This window comes from Carcharhinus amblyrhynchos, chromosome 4 (genome assembly GCF_965287045.1).
Source record: "Carcharhinus amblyrhynchos chromosome 4, sCarAmb.v2.hapA, whole genome shotgun sequence".
NCBI lineage: Eukaryota > Metazoa > Chordata > Chondrichthyes > Carcharhiniformes > Carcharhinidae > Carcharhinus > Carcharhinus amblyrhynchos.
In genome coordinates this window covers 46,293,958-46,306,934 of record NC_137327.1, presented here as the reverse complement: position 1 = coordinate 46,306,934, position 12,977 = coordinate 46,293,958, and the positions used below count along the sequence as shown (strand labels likewise).

Here is a 12,977-nt window from a genome sequence, read left to right as displayed (position 1 = left end):
TGGAATTTAATATTTTAAAAATTTATTCAGCTTCTCACCCATTTCGAGCGAGAGGCTGTCCTCAGCGAAAATTCGGCTCTTAGAAGATTGTGAGAGCCAAGAAATCGGGTGTGACCCTGATTTCTTGGCCCTCGCACGATGTTACCAGCTTGCTCCACCCATCGATGGGCAGGACGAGCCAGTAAAATCCTGGACCATGTCTGCGTGAGTTTCCTCCAGGTGCTTCGGTTTCCTCCTACAGTTCAAAAGACATACAGGTTAGGTGGATTGTCCATGATCAGTTGACCATTAGTGTCAGGAGGATTAGCACGGTAAATATGTGGGGTTGCAGGGATATGGCCTGAGTGGGATTGATGTTGGTGCAGGTTCGATGGGCCGAATGGCCTCCTTCAGCATTGAAGAGATTCTATGAAAGGTATTTTATAAATGTAGCTTATTTAATTTCTATGTACAAACTAGCTCAATCTCTTTACTAATGCCATCTTGAGATGAGTATCCTTTTGCACATTTTTATTTTCTGTGCATACAAAAATTGGAAACAAATTAAAGCGCGCTTATTGTAATTATGTTGCTCTTTTAAATAACAGCTTGAAATGTTACCCAGCATTATGAAATGTGTGATTTTATCAACTACTTTCAAAAGACATTTTCCACTAACTGAATTTAGTTGCTGGCCAGTACAATGGAAACTTTTTCAAGGCCATGTGTTTATATATCTGGACATCTATTATTTCTGAGATAGGTGTCTTTGAACTTTAATCAATCATACATGTGCTGCTATTCAGTGAACAGCATGTGAGTACCCACAGTTTTATTTCCACCTAGTGATATTTTTACTCATTTATTCACATACCCCGCAATTAATTAGTTTGCTTAAGAAGAAACATTGCCACGTATTGGTGGAGCAAAAGCTCGGATCTTTATCTATTAGATACCCAGAGTCACAGTTTGACTATATAAAGTCATAAACATAACCGTCAAACTCTAACCAGAACTATGGCTTTCCTCTGGATTCTCTCCTGCCTTGCTTTCTTTGGCGCAGCTTACGGACGGAGTAAGTTATTGTATCTATACTGTTTTTTAAGTTTCTATTTTACTCAGAGTTGAACTGGAGAAATTGACTCTTGTCTGTACATTGGCTTCCAACACAGACTGTGGGGTCCCAGCCATCAGTCCTGTCATCACAGGCTATTCAAGAATTGTGAATGGTGAAGATGCTGTTCCAGGATCTTGGCCCTGGCAGGTCTCCCTGCAGGTAGGTTGAAGCTAAGGTTTCAGGTCTATGAACCTCCCAGCCAGATGAATTGTTGGATTACTGACTCTTCACTTTGTTTAAAAAGGCCACCATTCCAGCAATGACTCCAGGTCTGTTTGCACTGGAGGCAATGCATTCATTTCAATGAGCATTGAATCTCACCATAGTGTAGCCGAAGTATGCGCTCGGGGAAAATAAATTATCTTCTGCAAAATGTTGATGAAACAAAATAATACTAAATGTGCATCAGCAATAGGCATGTGATAGCAGGAGCCAAAGGAGTGGTGTGAATCAATGGCCAGTTTCAAAGAAGTGAGGTGATGGCTGCAAGCACGATGTCAACCAGTTCAGACACTTCAAAGTCAGGCATGTTCTGACCAAAACATGTGTGGATTTGTGAAAGTCAACCTCTGAACCAGTAATACAGCTGCCTATTCATATTTCTGTCATTCTTAATAATACAAACTGTCCCCCAAACCTTCATATAAAGCCACGGATACCCATTGCACCCCCCTCCCTTCAAATAAAGCCAAGGATTTGGAGATTAATGCTTGCAAGATGATATTCCTAAAGATTGTTGTATATAGGAGGGTGAGGAAGGTGGATTGGAGATGCGGAGTCACAAATAGCTCTGCCTTTGGCCAGAGCTGGCTGATGCAGACATCCTGTCCACTAGACCTGTGTGTTGGCTTGGCTGAAATGGTCACACAATTAATTTCCATTGTTCTATGCAACGGGAATGCCATTTTCCTGGAATTTGATGCATTAGCTTTTGTCCATCTTTAAATTGCTCAGAAATTTCCAGAACTTCCATCATGTGGTCAGCTGTTGCCAGTCTAGCCAAGTTGTCCATTTTTTAAGTAAAAAAAGAAATTAAGTAAGAGAATATGGAAGAGAAACAAAAACAGAAAATGCTGGAAAATCTCAGCATCCACACAGAGAGAATTGAGCCAGCATTTCGAGTCTGGGTGACCCTTCATCAGCACTCTGACAAAGTGTCATTCAGACTCAATGTTGGCTCTATTCTCTCTCCATAGATGCTGTCAGACCTATTGAGATTTTCCAATATTTTCTGGTTTTGCTTCAGATTCCTGCATCCATCGTATTTTGCCTTTATCATAATATGGAAGAGAAACATTTTTTAAGAATTATTTTCTTTGTGCCTTCTCGGCAAGACAAAATATTGGACTTTTTTTCTTGATTGATTGAATGATACTTTCTTCTCTGCACTAGCAAAGAAATGGCTTTCACTTCTGTGGCGGCTCCTTGATTAACGAGAATTGGGTTGTTACCGCTGCCCATTGCGGTGTGAGGTAAGGTTACAGCATCTTCACAGAGTCTATACTAAATATATAAAGGGACGTTATACTCAAAAGCCTGATATTTTTTCTCTAGCAAAAGACATTTTGTCGTTGTTGGAGACTACAACAAGTGCACATCAGATGGAAATTCTCGGGCCATTGCAGTTGCAAAGGTAGGAATGTTCCAATCTCCATAGTGAATTTTATTCATGGTTTTATTCAATCAGTTTAAATACAGAAACTGAAATCAGTCTTTAAAATCAGCTGCAGCAGTAAAATAACATTTCCAGCAGCGGTTGATCAAATGTCTCATTTTTTATGTGCTTATTCTTTTTTGTTATCCCTCATTTAGTATAAACACCTGCCTCTATATAACGTATCGCAATCATTTTGATTATTTTCACAGGCTCAAATACCTAACTTTACCTTTTTATTGAGAGACCCTAATGTAGATCTCAGACCCATAACATAGGACATAACCCCAGAAGGCCTGAAGCCCTTAAGGCCTGGACATCATTAGGAAAGATGTCCAATGATGTGTGGGTTGGGTTGATTGGCCGTACTAATTTGCCCCTTAGAGTCTGGGGGACAAACAGGGTAAATATTTGGGGTTACGGGGATAGGGCTTGGGTGGGATTGTTGTCAATGCAGGCTCAATGGGACATATGGCCTCCTTCTGTACTGTAGAAATTTGAAACAATTTCTACAGTGCAGAAGGAATTGACCATGGTGCATTGGCCATGCTAAATTCGCCCTCAATGTACCTGAACAGGTGCCAGAGTATGGTGACTAGTGGATTTTTACAGTAATATCATTGTGGTGTTAATGTAAGTCTACTTTTGACTAATCAGTAAACTTTAAACATAATTCATCACCAGAGAAAATCTGAGGTCTAAATACAGGACATCAGCAGGGAAAGGCCTGGGCCCAGGATTTAGGACATCACCAAGATCTGAGGCCTACGAGTAGCACACCACCGGGAACAGAAATGCCAATAGTGCTGAATGATCTAAGGGCAAGAGTCATGAACCATGATGCAGGACATTACCATGGGAAGAGTTAAGGGCCCTGCCTCAGATTGAAACCATAGGAATCAAGCAGAAAATGAAGAAATTGTAGGGAGGAGCTGACTTGTGTTTTGTGTCTTACAGGCCATTACTCATCCGTATTGGGATTCGAATACCATCAACTACGACATCACTCTTGTGAAGCTCTCATCTCCGGTTACATTCAATCAACAGGTGTCTCCTGTTTGTCTGGCTGGTGCACATGACATCATCAGTGGTGGCGAGATGTGTGTCACCACAGGATGGGGGCTGACCAGCTCTATTGGTATGGTATCTCCATTGTTTTGGAGTGAGCAAAGTTATGTCGATCGCTGTATCTCAGAGGAAAAAAATCAATTGGACATGAAGGGCTGGATTTAATGTTGCTCATCGCAGTGGGGCAGTTGATCAATAGGAAGGCCCCATGGAAGTCTCCTGATGGCAACAAAACCTCCCCCGATTAAGTCGGAGGATGGAGAGGCCAATTGGGATTCACGGCTGGTGACAGCAGGATGTCAGTTAGACTCATTAATGAGCCAATGTTACCCATTGGGCAGGATTTTACAGTCTTGTTCGTCCCAGAACTAAAATCCCACCCGAGGTTAACAGATTGTCCGCCCCTCACCCGTGCTAATTTTTGCGGCGGGCGTGGCGGTAAATTGTCCCTGAGCCTATTGCAATATAGTGGTGGCTCAGAGATGGAATGGGGACCACATGGCTTTCCCATACCTTTGGAAGGATGCCCAGATCATCCTCCCAGAGGGAGTCCCTCACTGTTAGGCACTCTGTGCCCAGTTGAGGAACCCAGTATCGGGCAGGATGATGGCAGCTGAAGACAACCCTCCCTTCAGCCCTTGCCTCCATACCCTCTTTCCCCTCTCCCCCACAACAACCCAAGCCCACAGTTCCCATCTCATTCACCTTTTGTCTACGATCCCTGGGATGACCCTGGGCTTCCTGTGGGTGCATTGCCGCTAGCAACCACTTTTTCCAGCAAGGCTGGTGACATGGGGAACTGTGGACCTCTGATTAGCCTGCAGCTGACTTCCATCGCCAGTATCCTTAATCCCAAGGAAGGCCCTCAGGTGGCCACCTCAGTTCCTGAAGGGACTTGGTGCCTCCCTCACCCAACGGTGGGCCCTGCTGGATCTCTGGTGAACCCTATCAGCCCAATAGAGTCCTGGCTGTAGCCTTTGTACTTTTTTCTAACTATCAGTTAAAGCCCAACATAGGAAAATGGACAATACCATTACAGATAAGGGTCAGTATTTCTAAAAGGTACAAATATAGAATGGAACCTGGTAACCTCCCCCATAGGCAGGTTAACAGTGAGGGTAGCATACAATCTGTTGGACTATAATGGATGGGACCCCGCCAGCTTCCACCTCCACCTGAATTTAACCTGGGAATTGGCCTTCCTGCCAATTGAGGCCCTTAGGTGGACAATTAATCTTACTTCCTCTGCTTTTAACCCAGTGATGGATGGAGGACTCACCACATGGTTGGAAAAACATCACCTACCATATTATTTCAAAATAAAGCGTGTGAGAAGGATGAGGAAACTGCAACTTCAGCTATTTAAAAGTAATAAAGTGGTTTCCTCCGGCAGACAATGATCACATTTGAGTCAGAGCTGCAAGACGAGTGCTGCAGGAGAAAGTTCTGGAATCTCTGAAGAGGGAGCTAGATGCAACAAAAGAGGAGTGTGGCATTAATCCAGAGGGAAGGAATTAGATAGGCTGAATGGCCTTCTCCATCATGGAGTATCACCTGACTGAATACTGAATAAAGGGATGTGAGGAATACTACCCATATCATTTATCTACCACAGGATTGGCAGGGTGGCACAGTGGTTAGTGCTGCTGCCTCACAGTACTAGGGACCTGGGTTCGATTCTTGACTTGGGTCACTGTCTGTGCAGAGTTTGCATATTCTGTATGGGTTTCCTCCGAGTACTCCAGTTTCTTCCCACTGTCCAAAAATGTGTGGGATAGGTTGATTGGCCAGACTAAATTGTTCCTTAGTGTTAGCGGGGGTGTCTAGGAGGGTAAATGTGTGGGATTACGGGGATAGGGCCAGGATAGGGTGGTTGTAGGTGCAGGCTCAATGGGCCAAACAGTCTCCTTCTGCACAATATGGATTCTATTTTACCTATATAATTTTATCCTGTTCCTGAGATGTATTTAAGATGAAACTAAGAGGAATAAGCAGATTCAGTTAGTGTTCAGAGCTTGCAGCAAAGGCCCCAAACATTACAAGAACAAGTGCTGTACCAGCACAAATAATATTCTGTAGACGTTCTGTCGAATGCTCATATGGACTCGAAACATTAATTCTGTTTCTCTCTCCACAAGTTGCTGCCAGAGCTGCTGAGTTTATCCAGCATTTCCTGCCTTAATTACAGGTAATATTTGACTGGTTGACGGAAAATCTAACATTCCTTTTCCCCCCTGTTCAGCTTTCGGAACACCCTGCATCCTTCAGCAGGTATCCCTCCCCATCCTGAGCAACTCCCAGTGCCAGAAATACTGGGGCGACTCCATCTCGGATATGATGGTCTGTGCTGGTGCTTCGGGCGCTTCTTCCTGTATGGTACGTAAATCCTCCATGGGAAAGCTTCGCTTACTTCTTTGGGAGCCGATTATTCAACTGGATTTGTCTGTTCACAGGGTGACTCCGGTGGACCTCTGGTCTGTCAGGAGAGAGGAGCCTGGACTCTGGTGGGAATCGTTTCCTGGGGCAGTGGCAATTGCTCTCCTCGCAAGCCTGGGGTTTACGCCCGCGTGAGTGAATTCCGCAACTGGATTGATCAGACACTGGCCATGAACTAAAAGAATATCGTGGAATTCAAATAAAAAATAATTAGCAGTTATTTAACTTTGCTCAGACTTTCTTTTCTAATTGTGAGTGTTATTAAGAACGCATTTGAGCAGAAAGCTAAATACAGGGAATCAGATGTAAGGCTGCAGTAGTGACAGTAATGTCCCGTCAGCAATGCTATGGGGAAGGAAGACGAGGGCCACAAATGCAGCCCCAACCCTTATGTTCCTGTTGCCAGTATACCACCACGTGAGAGAGTGGGGTTGCTGTGAGGAAAATCCACACAGAAACAGGAACAACAATCAAAGGCAGACACACCTACAAACAGAGGAGGCAGAGTAAGCCATTCAGTCCCTTGAGCCTCTTCCACCACTAAATTTGACCATTGTTGACTTCAACTCCATTTATCTGTTTTGGTTCCATATCCCATTGTAATAATCTTACTGAGGCCAGTCTTCTGTCGCCACGCTGCTCCTTCCCTATTGGGCAAGCCTCCACTTGCCTAATAGGGGGCTTTGTTTTCTATGAGGCCCATAGGAATCCCTGTGGCCATCATAACATCCCTCGCTCCTCAAATTCATTTCTTCCCAACTCTTCTGCAGTGGGAGGGCCTTTTCTGCCAATTAGCAATTGGCCTGGGGTTGATTGGAGTCAGGACTGGACCAGAGGGTGTGAAGCAGCTTGGAGACCTTTGCTTCTGAAGAGAGCACCATAAAGCCACTGAGGCTGGTTCTCCCCAAGGTCCTGCTTCAGTTGGAACGCAGGTCTCTTCCATTTCCATCTCAGAATCTGTGTCCTCATCATCCGGAGGGACAGGCTCGGGGTTGACTTCCAGTCATGGCTCAACGCTGGCAGTGGTTGTCCAGTGAAGGGCTCTGCACTGGCACGGGCTCCGTACTCCTGATATGGCCTAGACACTTCCTGACAATCTTGCCCTTCAAAACACGGGCCTAGTTTTTTCCGTTATGATCCCAGGGACCAACTGAGGCCATTCCCAAAGGTCCTCACATGGCCTGGATCATTGATTTGGAATGTTCTTTCTGATCTTACAGAATCATAGTCATTCACCTGGTTCTGTTGTTGGAACTCCACCCTCCCGCCAGGTTTAAGAACAATAAATTTAATCTTGAACGAAGTCTCTGTCCCATTAACAGTTCTGCTGGGGTGAAGTCTGTCACTGTGTGAGGGGTAGTCTATTAGTCGGATAAAAATTGCACCAGTCTGGTCTCAATGGCTGCTGCAGGTTACTTCTTCATGTTGACCTTATAAGTTTGCATTGCTCATTCAGCCAACCCATTTGATGATGGTGATAGGGTGCTATCCTAATATGTTTGATTCCATTGGAAAGTATGAAGGTTTGAAACTCGGTGCCAGTAAAAGCAGTGCCATTGTCAGTGACCAGGACTTCAGGTATGCAGAAACTTTATCATAGTTTCTCAATGGTAGCATGGGAAGTGGTGGAACCTGTGATGTATCTCCAATCCTTTGGAGTGCATGTTGACCATAATTAAGAACATGGAACCTGAGAAAGGCCTGGTGAAGTTTTTTTTTAAATTTTTGTTTTTATTTATTAGTTACGAGTAGGCGTACATTCACACTGCAATGAAGTTACTGTGAAAATCCCCTAATCGCCACACTCCAGCACCTGTTCAGGTACAGTGAATGAGAATTTAGCATGGCCAATGCAATAAACCAGCATGTCTTTCAGACTGTGGGAGGAAGTCGGAGCACCCGGGGGAAACCATGTAGGTACAGGCAGAATATGCAATCTGCACACAAACCCAAGCTGGGAATTGAACCGGGGTCCTTGGTGCTGTGAGGCAGCAGTGCTAACCACTGTGCCACTGTGAAGTCTACATGCACTTGCAGCCAGGGCCTACCTGGTCACTCCCATGGTGTAGGGAGCTTTTGATTCTCTTGGCACGACTCACGCTGCCAAACCAAGTCGGTAATGTTCGCATCAAGACAAGGCCACCATACCGAACATCTGGCTAGCATTATCATCATCAAATTTTCAGGGTGGCCATGGTGTAATTCCATAAGTATTGGTCATCATCCTGGGTGAGGGACAACTACCCACGTCCAGTAGCGTTTCATTTCATGAGAGGGCTGTCCACTGAATCACCCACGTAGTATTATATGTTTGAGTTTAGACAGCACTAGGTCCTTTTGCATCCAGGCCTTGATTTGCCTCTCAGACACTGGCAAGACGTCCAAAAAACTGAGGGTCATCACAACCTCTTCCAGACTTATGGGTAACGGCAGACAACTCAGTGCATTGGCGTCATTATCCGTATCCTGGGGCAGTGCTCCAGGAGATATTCATAAGCCACCAGTAACAAAGCCAGAAATCTTGAGCAGCATTTTACAGCCTCACTCAACATGAGATCAGAAAATTCCACCTGATGTCAGACTTTCTCGGACTTTCTCATTGTCTGCCTGCCTCTCACCCGTTCTGATTCCCAGGGCGGGTGGGGCGGTAGAATTCTTGCGCTTGTCTGGGCAAAGATAATTGCCTTGTCTTCTTTAAAAAGTTTCGGCAATGGTTTATAATCAGTTACAATGATGAGGCATCCACCATGGACATATTGATGGAATTTTTTAATGGTGAAGACAACTGGGCATGCCACTGCTCAGCATCTGACAGGCTCCTAAATGCATTTGCGATAAGCTTCTCTGTTCCATCTCTCCAGCAATGTGCCCACCCCAACCCTGTAAGGTGAGACATCACATGTTAAGATAAGATCCTTTTTGGGGTCAAAATGGGCCAATAAATTCAAGAGCAAAGGTTTCTGCATAACGCTGTTGAAAGCCTCCAGCTGTGGCACCCGCCAAGACCGCCTTTCCATAGTGGGTTAAGCAAGGGGGCAAGTAAAGAAGCTACATTGAGGATAAACTTCCTGTAATAATTAACAGGAAGGATTTCAATTCCATGAGGTTCTTTGGAGCTAGTGACCCGAGCTTGTTCTCCAATGGATGAAGACTCTTGCCACCCATCCTCTAGTTCACGGCATTTGCTTGGAAGGCATACCTTTCCCTTTTCAGACATATCCTGACCTTCGAGAGTCGCCACAAGACCTCTTCCAAGTTAGCTAGGTGTTTGCGTTCCAAAGTTTCTGTGACCAAAACATCGTCCAGATACATCACTACATGAGGTAACCCTTGGAGTATGTTTTCCTTGACCCATTGAAAAATGGAACATGCAGGCAAAACTCTGAAGGGCAGGCGGGTATACAGGGCTTTATGCATATTAATTGTCACATACTTTGGGAAGGCTCTGCCAACTCAAGATAGAGATACTCATGGCTCATGTCCAACTTCAAAAATGCTTGGCTCCCAGTTAACCTGGTGCACAGGTCTTCAACCCCAGGCATGGGGTATTGGTCAAGCCTAGAAACCCTACAGACAGTGAATTTATAATCTCCATAAAGTCAGTCCGGATTAACAACAGGAACAGGTACAGCCCATTCTGCAAACCGTACGGGTTTTATTGTGCCCTGCTTTTCCAGGCATTCCAGTTCTGACCTTATTTTTTTCCAATAGGGAGAATGGAACTGGTCTTGTGTATCATCAGGGTTGATGTAAATTTTAGTTTTGGGTCCACTTACTTTTCCAAGCACTTCAGGATACTTATTGATGATTGTGCCCAGCCTACAAATCTCCAACCAGTTCATTCTAATGTGCTGGGGCCAGTCTCTCCCCATAAGACTATTTCCTTATCCCTGTACAATGATGAGCGGAAGTCAAGCCAACTACTGCCTGTAAATCATTGGAGTCGCAGTGATGCCCTCTATCTGCAATGGTTCTCCCGTGTAGGTGGCCAACATGGCCTTTGTGTTTTCTAAGTTGAGGAGCTGAAGACCAATTTTAAGTCTGCTCCCAGATAATGGAGGCAGTAGACCCCATTAGCCCCATGGGAGGTTATTTACTAATAACTCCACCATGATGGGGGAAACCTTTGTCGTGGAGATACAATTTAATTGTATTGTCCTTGGTTTGCACTTATTTACTATTATTTATAAAGTGCAGTCTGGTACTAGACTTGATTTTTTTTCTTGAAGTAGCACAGAATAGTACATATGTGAGGTAATGCATTTTGGAAGGTTTAATACAGATAAGAAATATACAGTATATGGCAGAACCCTTAGGAGTATTGATAAGGCAGAGGGATCTGGGTGGACAGGTACATAGGTCACTGAAAGTGGTAATGCAGGTGGAGAAGGTAGTCAAGAAGGCATATGGCATGCTTGCCTTCTTTGGCTGGGGCATTAAGTTTAAAAATTGGCAAGTCATGTTGCAGCTTCATAGAACCATAGTTAGGCCGCACTTGGAGTATAGTGTTCAATTCGCACTTGGAGTATAGTGTTCAATGGAGGCTTTGGAGAGGATGCAGAAAAGATTTACTAGGGTGATGCCTAGTATGGACGGCATCAGTAACGAGGAGAGATTGAAGAAACTTGGTTTGTTCTCACTGGAACAACAGATGTTGAGGGGCAACCTGAACCTGATAGAAGTCTACAAGATTATGCGAGGCATGGACAGAGTGGATAGTCAGAAGCTTTTTCCCAACAGGTTTATTTAATAGCAAATGCCACTAATGGCATTTGCTACCAAATAAACCTGTTGGACTTTAACCTGGTGTTGTTATTCTCATATTGGCAGGCTGTGGCTGCCAACACGAGTTGGGTACTGCAAAGATCAATATTTGGATTCCAGCCGTTCACAATATATGTCAATGATTTGGATGTGGAAACCAAATATAATATCTCCAAGTTTGTGGATGATACAAAGCGAGGCGGGAATGTATGTTGTGAGGAAGATGTAAAGTGGCTACCAGGGGATTTGGATACAGTGGGCAATAACGTGGCAGCTGGAGTATGATGTGGAAAATATGACGTAATCCATATATCCACTGAATATATTTAAGTCACGGGTAGATAGATTCCTGATAGACAAGGGAATTAAGGGTTATGGGGAGAAAGTGGGAAAGTGGAACTGATCCACTTCAGATCAGCCATGATCTTATTGAATGGCGGGAAGGGTCGATGGCCTACTCCTACTCCTATTTCTTATGTTCTTATTGGTAGAAGGAACATATGTGCAGAGCACTTCCTAAATGGTAAGAAACTAGAAAGTGTGGATGTACAAAGGGATTTGCATGTCTTGTCTATAAATCAGTGAAGGCCAACATGCAGGAAGGCTAATGGAATGTTAGCAATCATTGCAAAAGGATTTGAGTATAAGAATAGTGAAGTTGGACTTTAACCTGGTGTTGTGAGACTTCTTACTGTGTTTATCCCAGTCCAACGCCAGCATCTCCACATAATGTGAGAATAGCCCATTTATTCCTACTTTCAGTTCACTGCCTGTTAGCCAGTCCTCAATCCATGGCAGTATGTTGCCTCCTATCCCTTCTGCTTTCCTTTTGCTAATTCACCTCCAGTGAAGGATTGTATCAAAAGCCTTCTGAAAATCTAAATATACTGGATAGGATTTTATGGTCTCACTTGGGCGAGACTGGAAATTCCCACCCGAGGTCCACAGAGCTTTTTACATCCTCCAATGCCAATACCAACGAGTGTTGTTGGACCCTTGCTTACGCCAATTCCATGGTAAGCAAGGTGATAGAATTCCGGTTACTATGTGCTTCCTGCGACCTTCTGAGACTAATTTCTTTCAGCATCGCATTCTCCCAAGTCCCTTGGATCTCTACATCTGCAAAATTTCCTGTCTCTTTCTTAGTGAAAACACTGTAGCCTGACCCAATTAACTTTCCCTTTTTGCACTACAACCCACTTGAGATTAAAGTTAACATTCCATTAGCTTTTGTAGATATATCTTCACCTGATGATTGGTTTCTCATGATTTCTGTACATGAGTCCTTTCATCTAGACAGCTGTCTGCTCCTCCAAACTTCCTAGCTTCTTATGATTTGGAAATTAGCCTGTTCTATTGTTCTTTATAAGTGGATGACCTTGAACCCTACTGGCCACAGGTTTGTCAACTCATTCGATCTACCAATGTCCCTGCTTCCAGCCACACTAACTACTGTGGCATCTACCTTAGAGTCATTGTCACATTCAGACTTTATTCGTTTATTGATGAAACGCTGAGGCTCCAGTACAGTACAAATGTCTTGTTATAAGGAAAAGGGGGCATGAGGTTGGAGGCAATCTTTTGGCATGGGTTGGGAACTGGTTAGAGGATAGGAAGCAGAGAACGGGGGGGAATGGACAATTGATAGGGTGTGTTGAATGATGCCCTCCGAGGCTTCAGTCCAGATCTTGGGGGGCAACATACCCTGTCAATTGCCCGTTCCTCTCATTCTCTGCCTCCTATCCACTAACGAGTTCTCTACCTGTGCCAAAAGATTGTCTCCAATCTCACGCCACCTTTCCTTATAACGGGTCATTTCCTGAGTGCCAGTTTCAGAGATATGCTTGATGGTAATTCAGATTGGGTTCATCACAAATTGGTGGTTCACATGTCAAAGAGCCATCAGGCAAAATGTAAAGCTCCTCTGCAAATCCGCACTGATATTATGGATTGTGTACC

The 12,977-nt window shown here is 44.3% G+C and overlaps 1 protein-coding gene across 2 annotated transcripts; it reads left to right on the top strand.

The window, feature by feature from the left end:
* The first annotated feature begins 996 nt into the window (after positions 1-996).
* LOC145341973 (chymotrypsinogen A-like) lies at positions 997-6,433 on the top strand. Of its 2 annotated transcripts, none has more exons than XM_080187085.1 (7): positions 997-1,054; positions 1,152-1,255; positions 2,489-2,568; positions 2,651-2,729; positions 3,708-3,888; positions 6,061-6,194; positions 6,272-6,433. In XM_080187085.1, the coding sequence occupies exons 1-7, from the start codon at positions 997-999 to the stop codon at positions 6,431-6,433; spliced, it is 798 nt and encodes a 265-aa protein (XP_080043211.1). The 2 variants fall into 2 exon arrangements, with proteins under 2 accessions (XP_080043211.1, XP_080043210.1); XM_080187084.1 differs by having other exon boundaries at positions 2,651-2,736; positions 3,706-3,888.
* The last annotated feature ends 6,544 nt before the right edge of the window (positions 6,434-12,977 follow it).

Excerpts from the sequence above, each read along its gene's own strand:
- LOC145341973 (XM_080187084.1), top strand. The coding sequence starts at position 997 with ATGGCTTTCCTCTGGATTCTCTCCTGCCTTGCTTTCTTTGGCGCAGCT. Across the intron at positions 1,055-1,151 it reads TGGCGCAGCTTACGGACGGA|ACTGTGGGGTCCCAGCCATC; the intron begins GTAAGTTATTGT and ends CTTCCAACACAG. Across the intron at positions 6,195-6,271 it reads CGGGCGCTTCTTCCTGTATG|GGTGACTCCGGTGGACCTCT; the intron begins GTACGTAAATCC and ends GTCTGTTCACAG.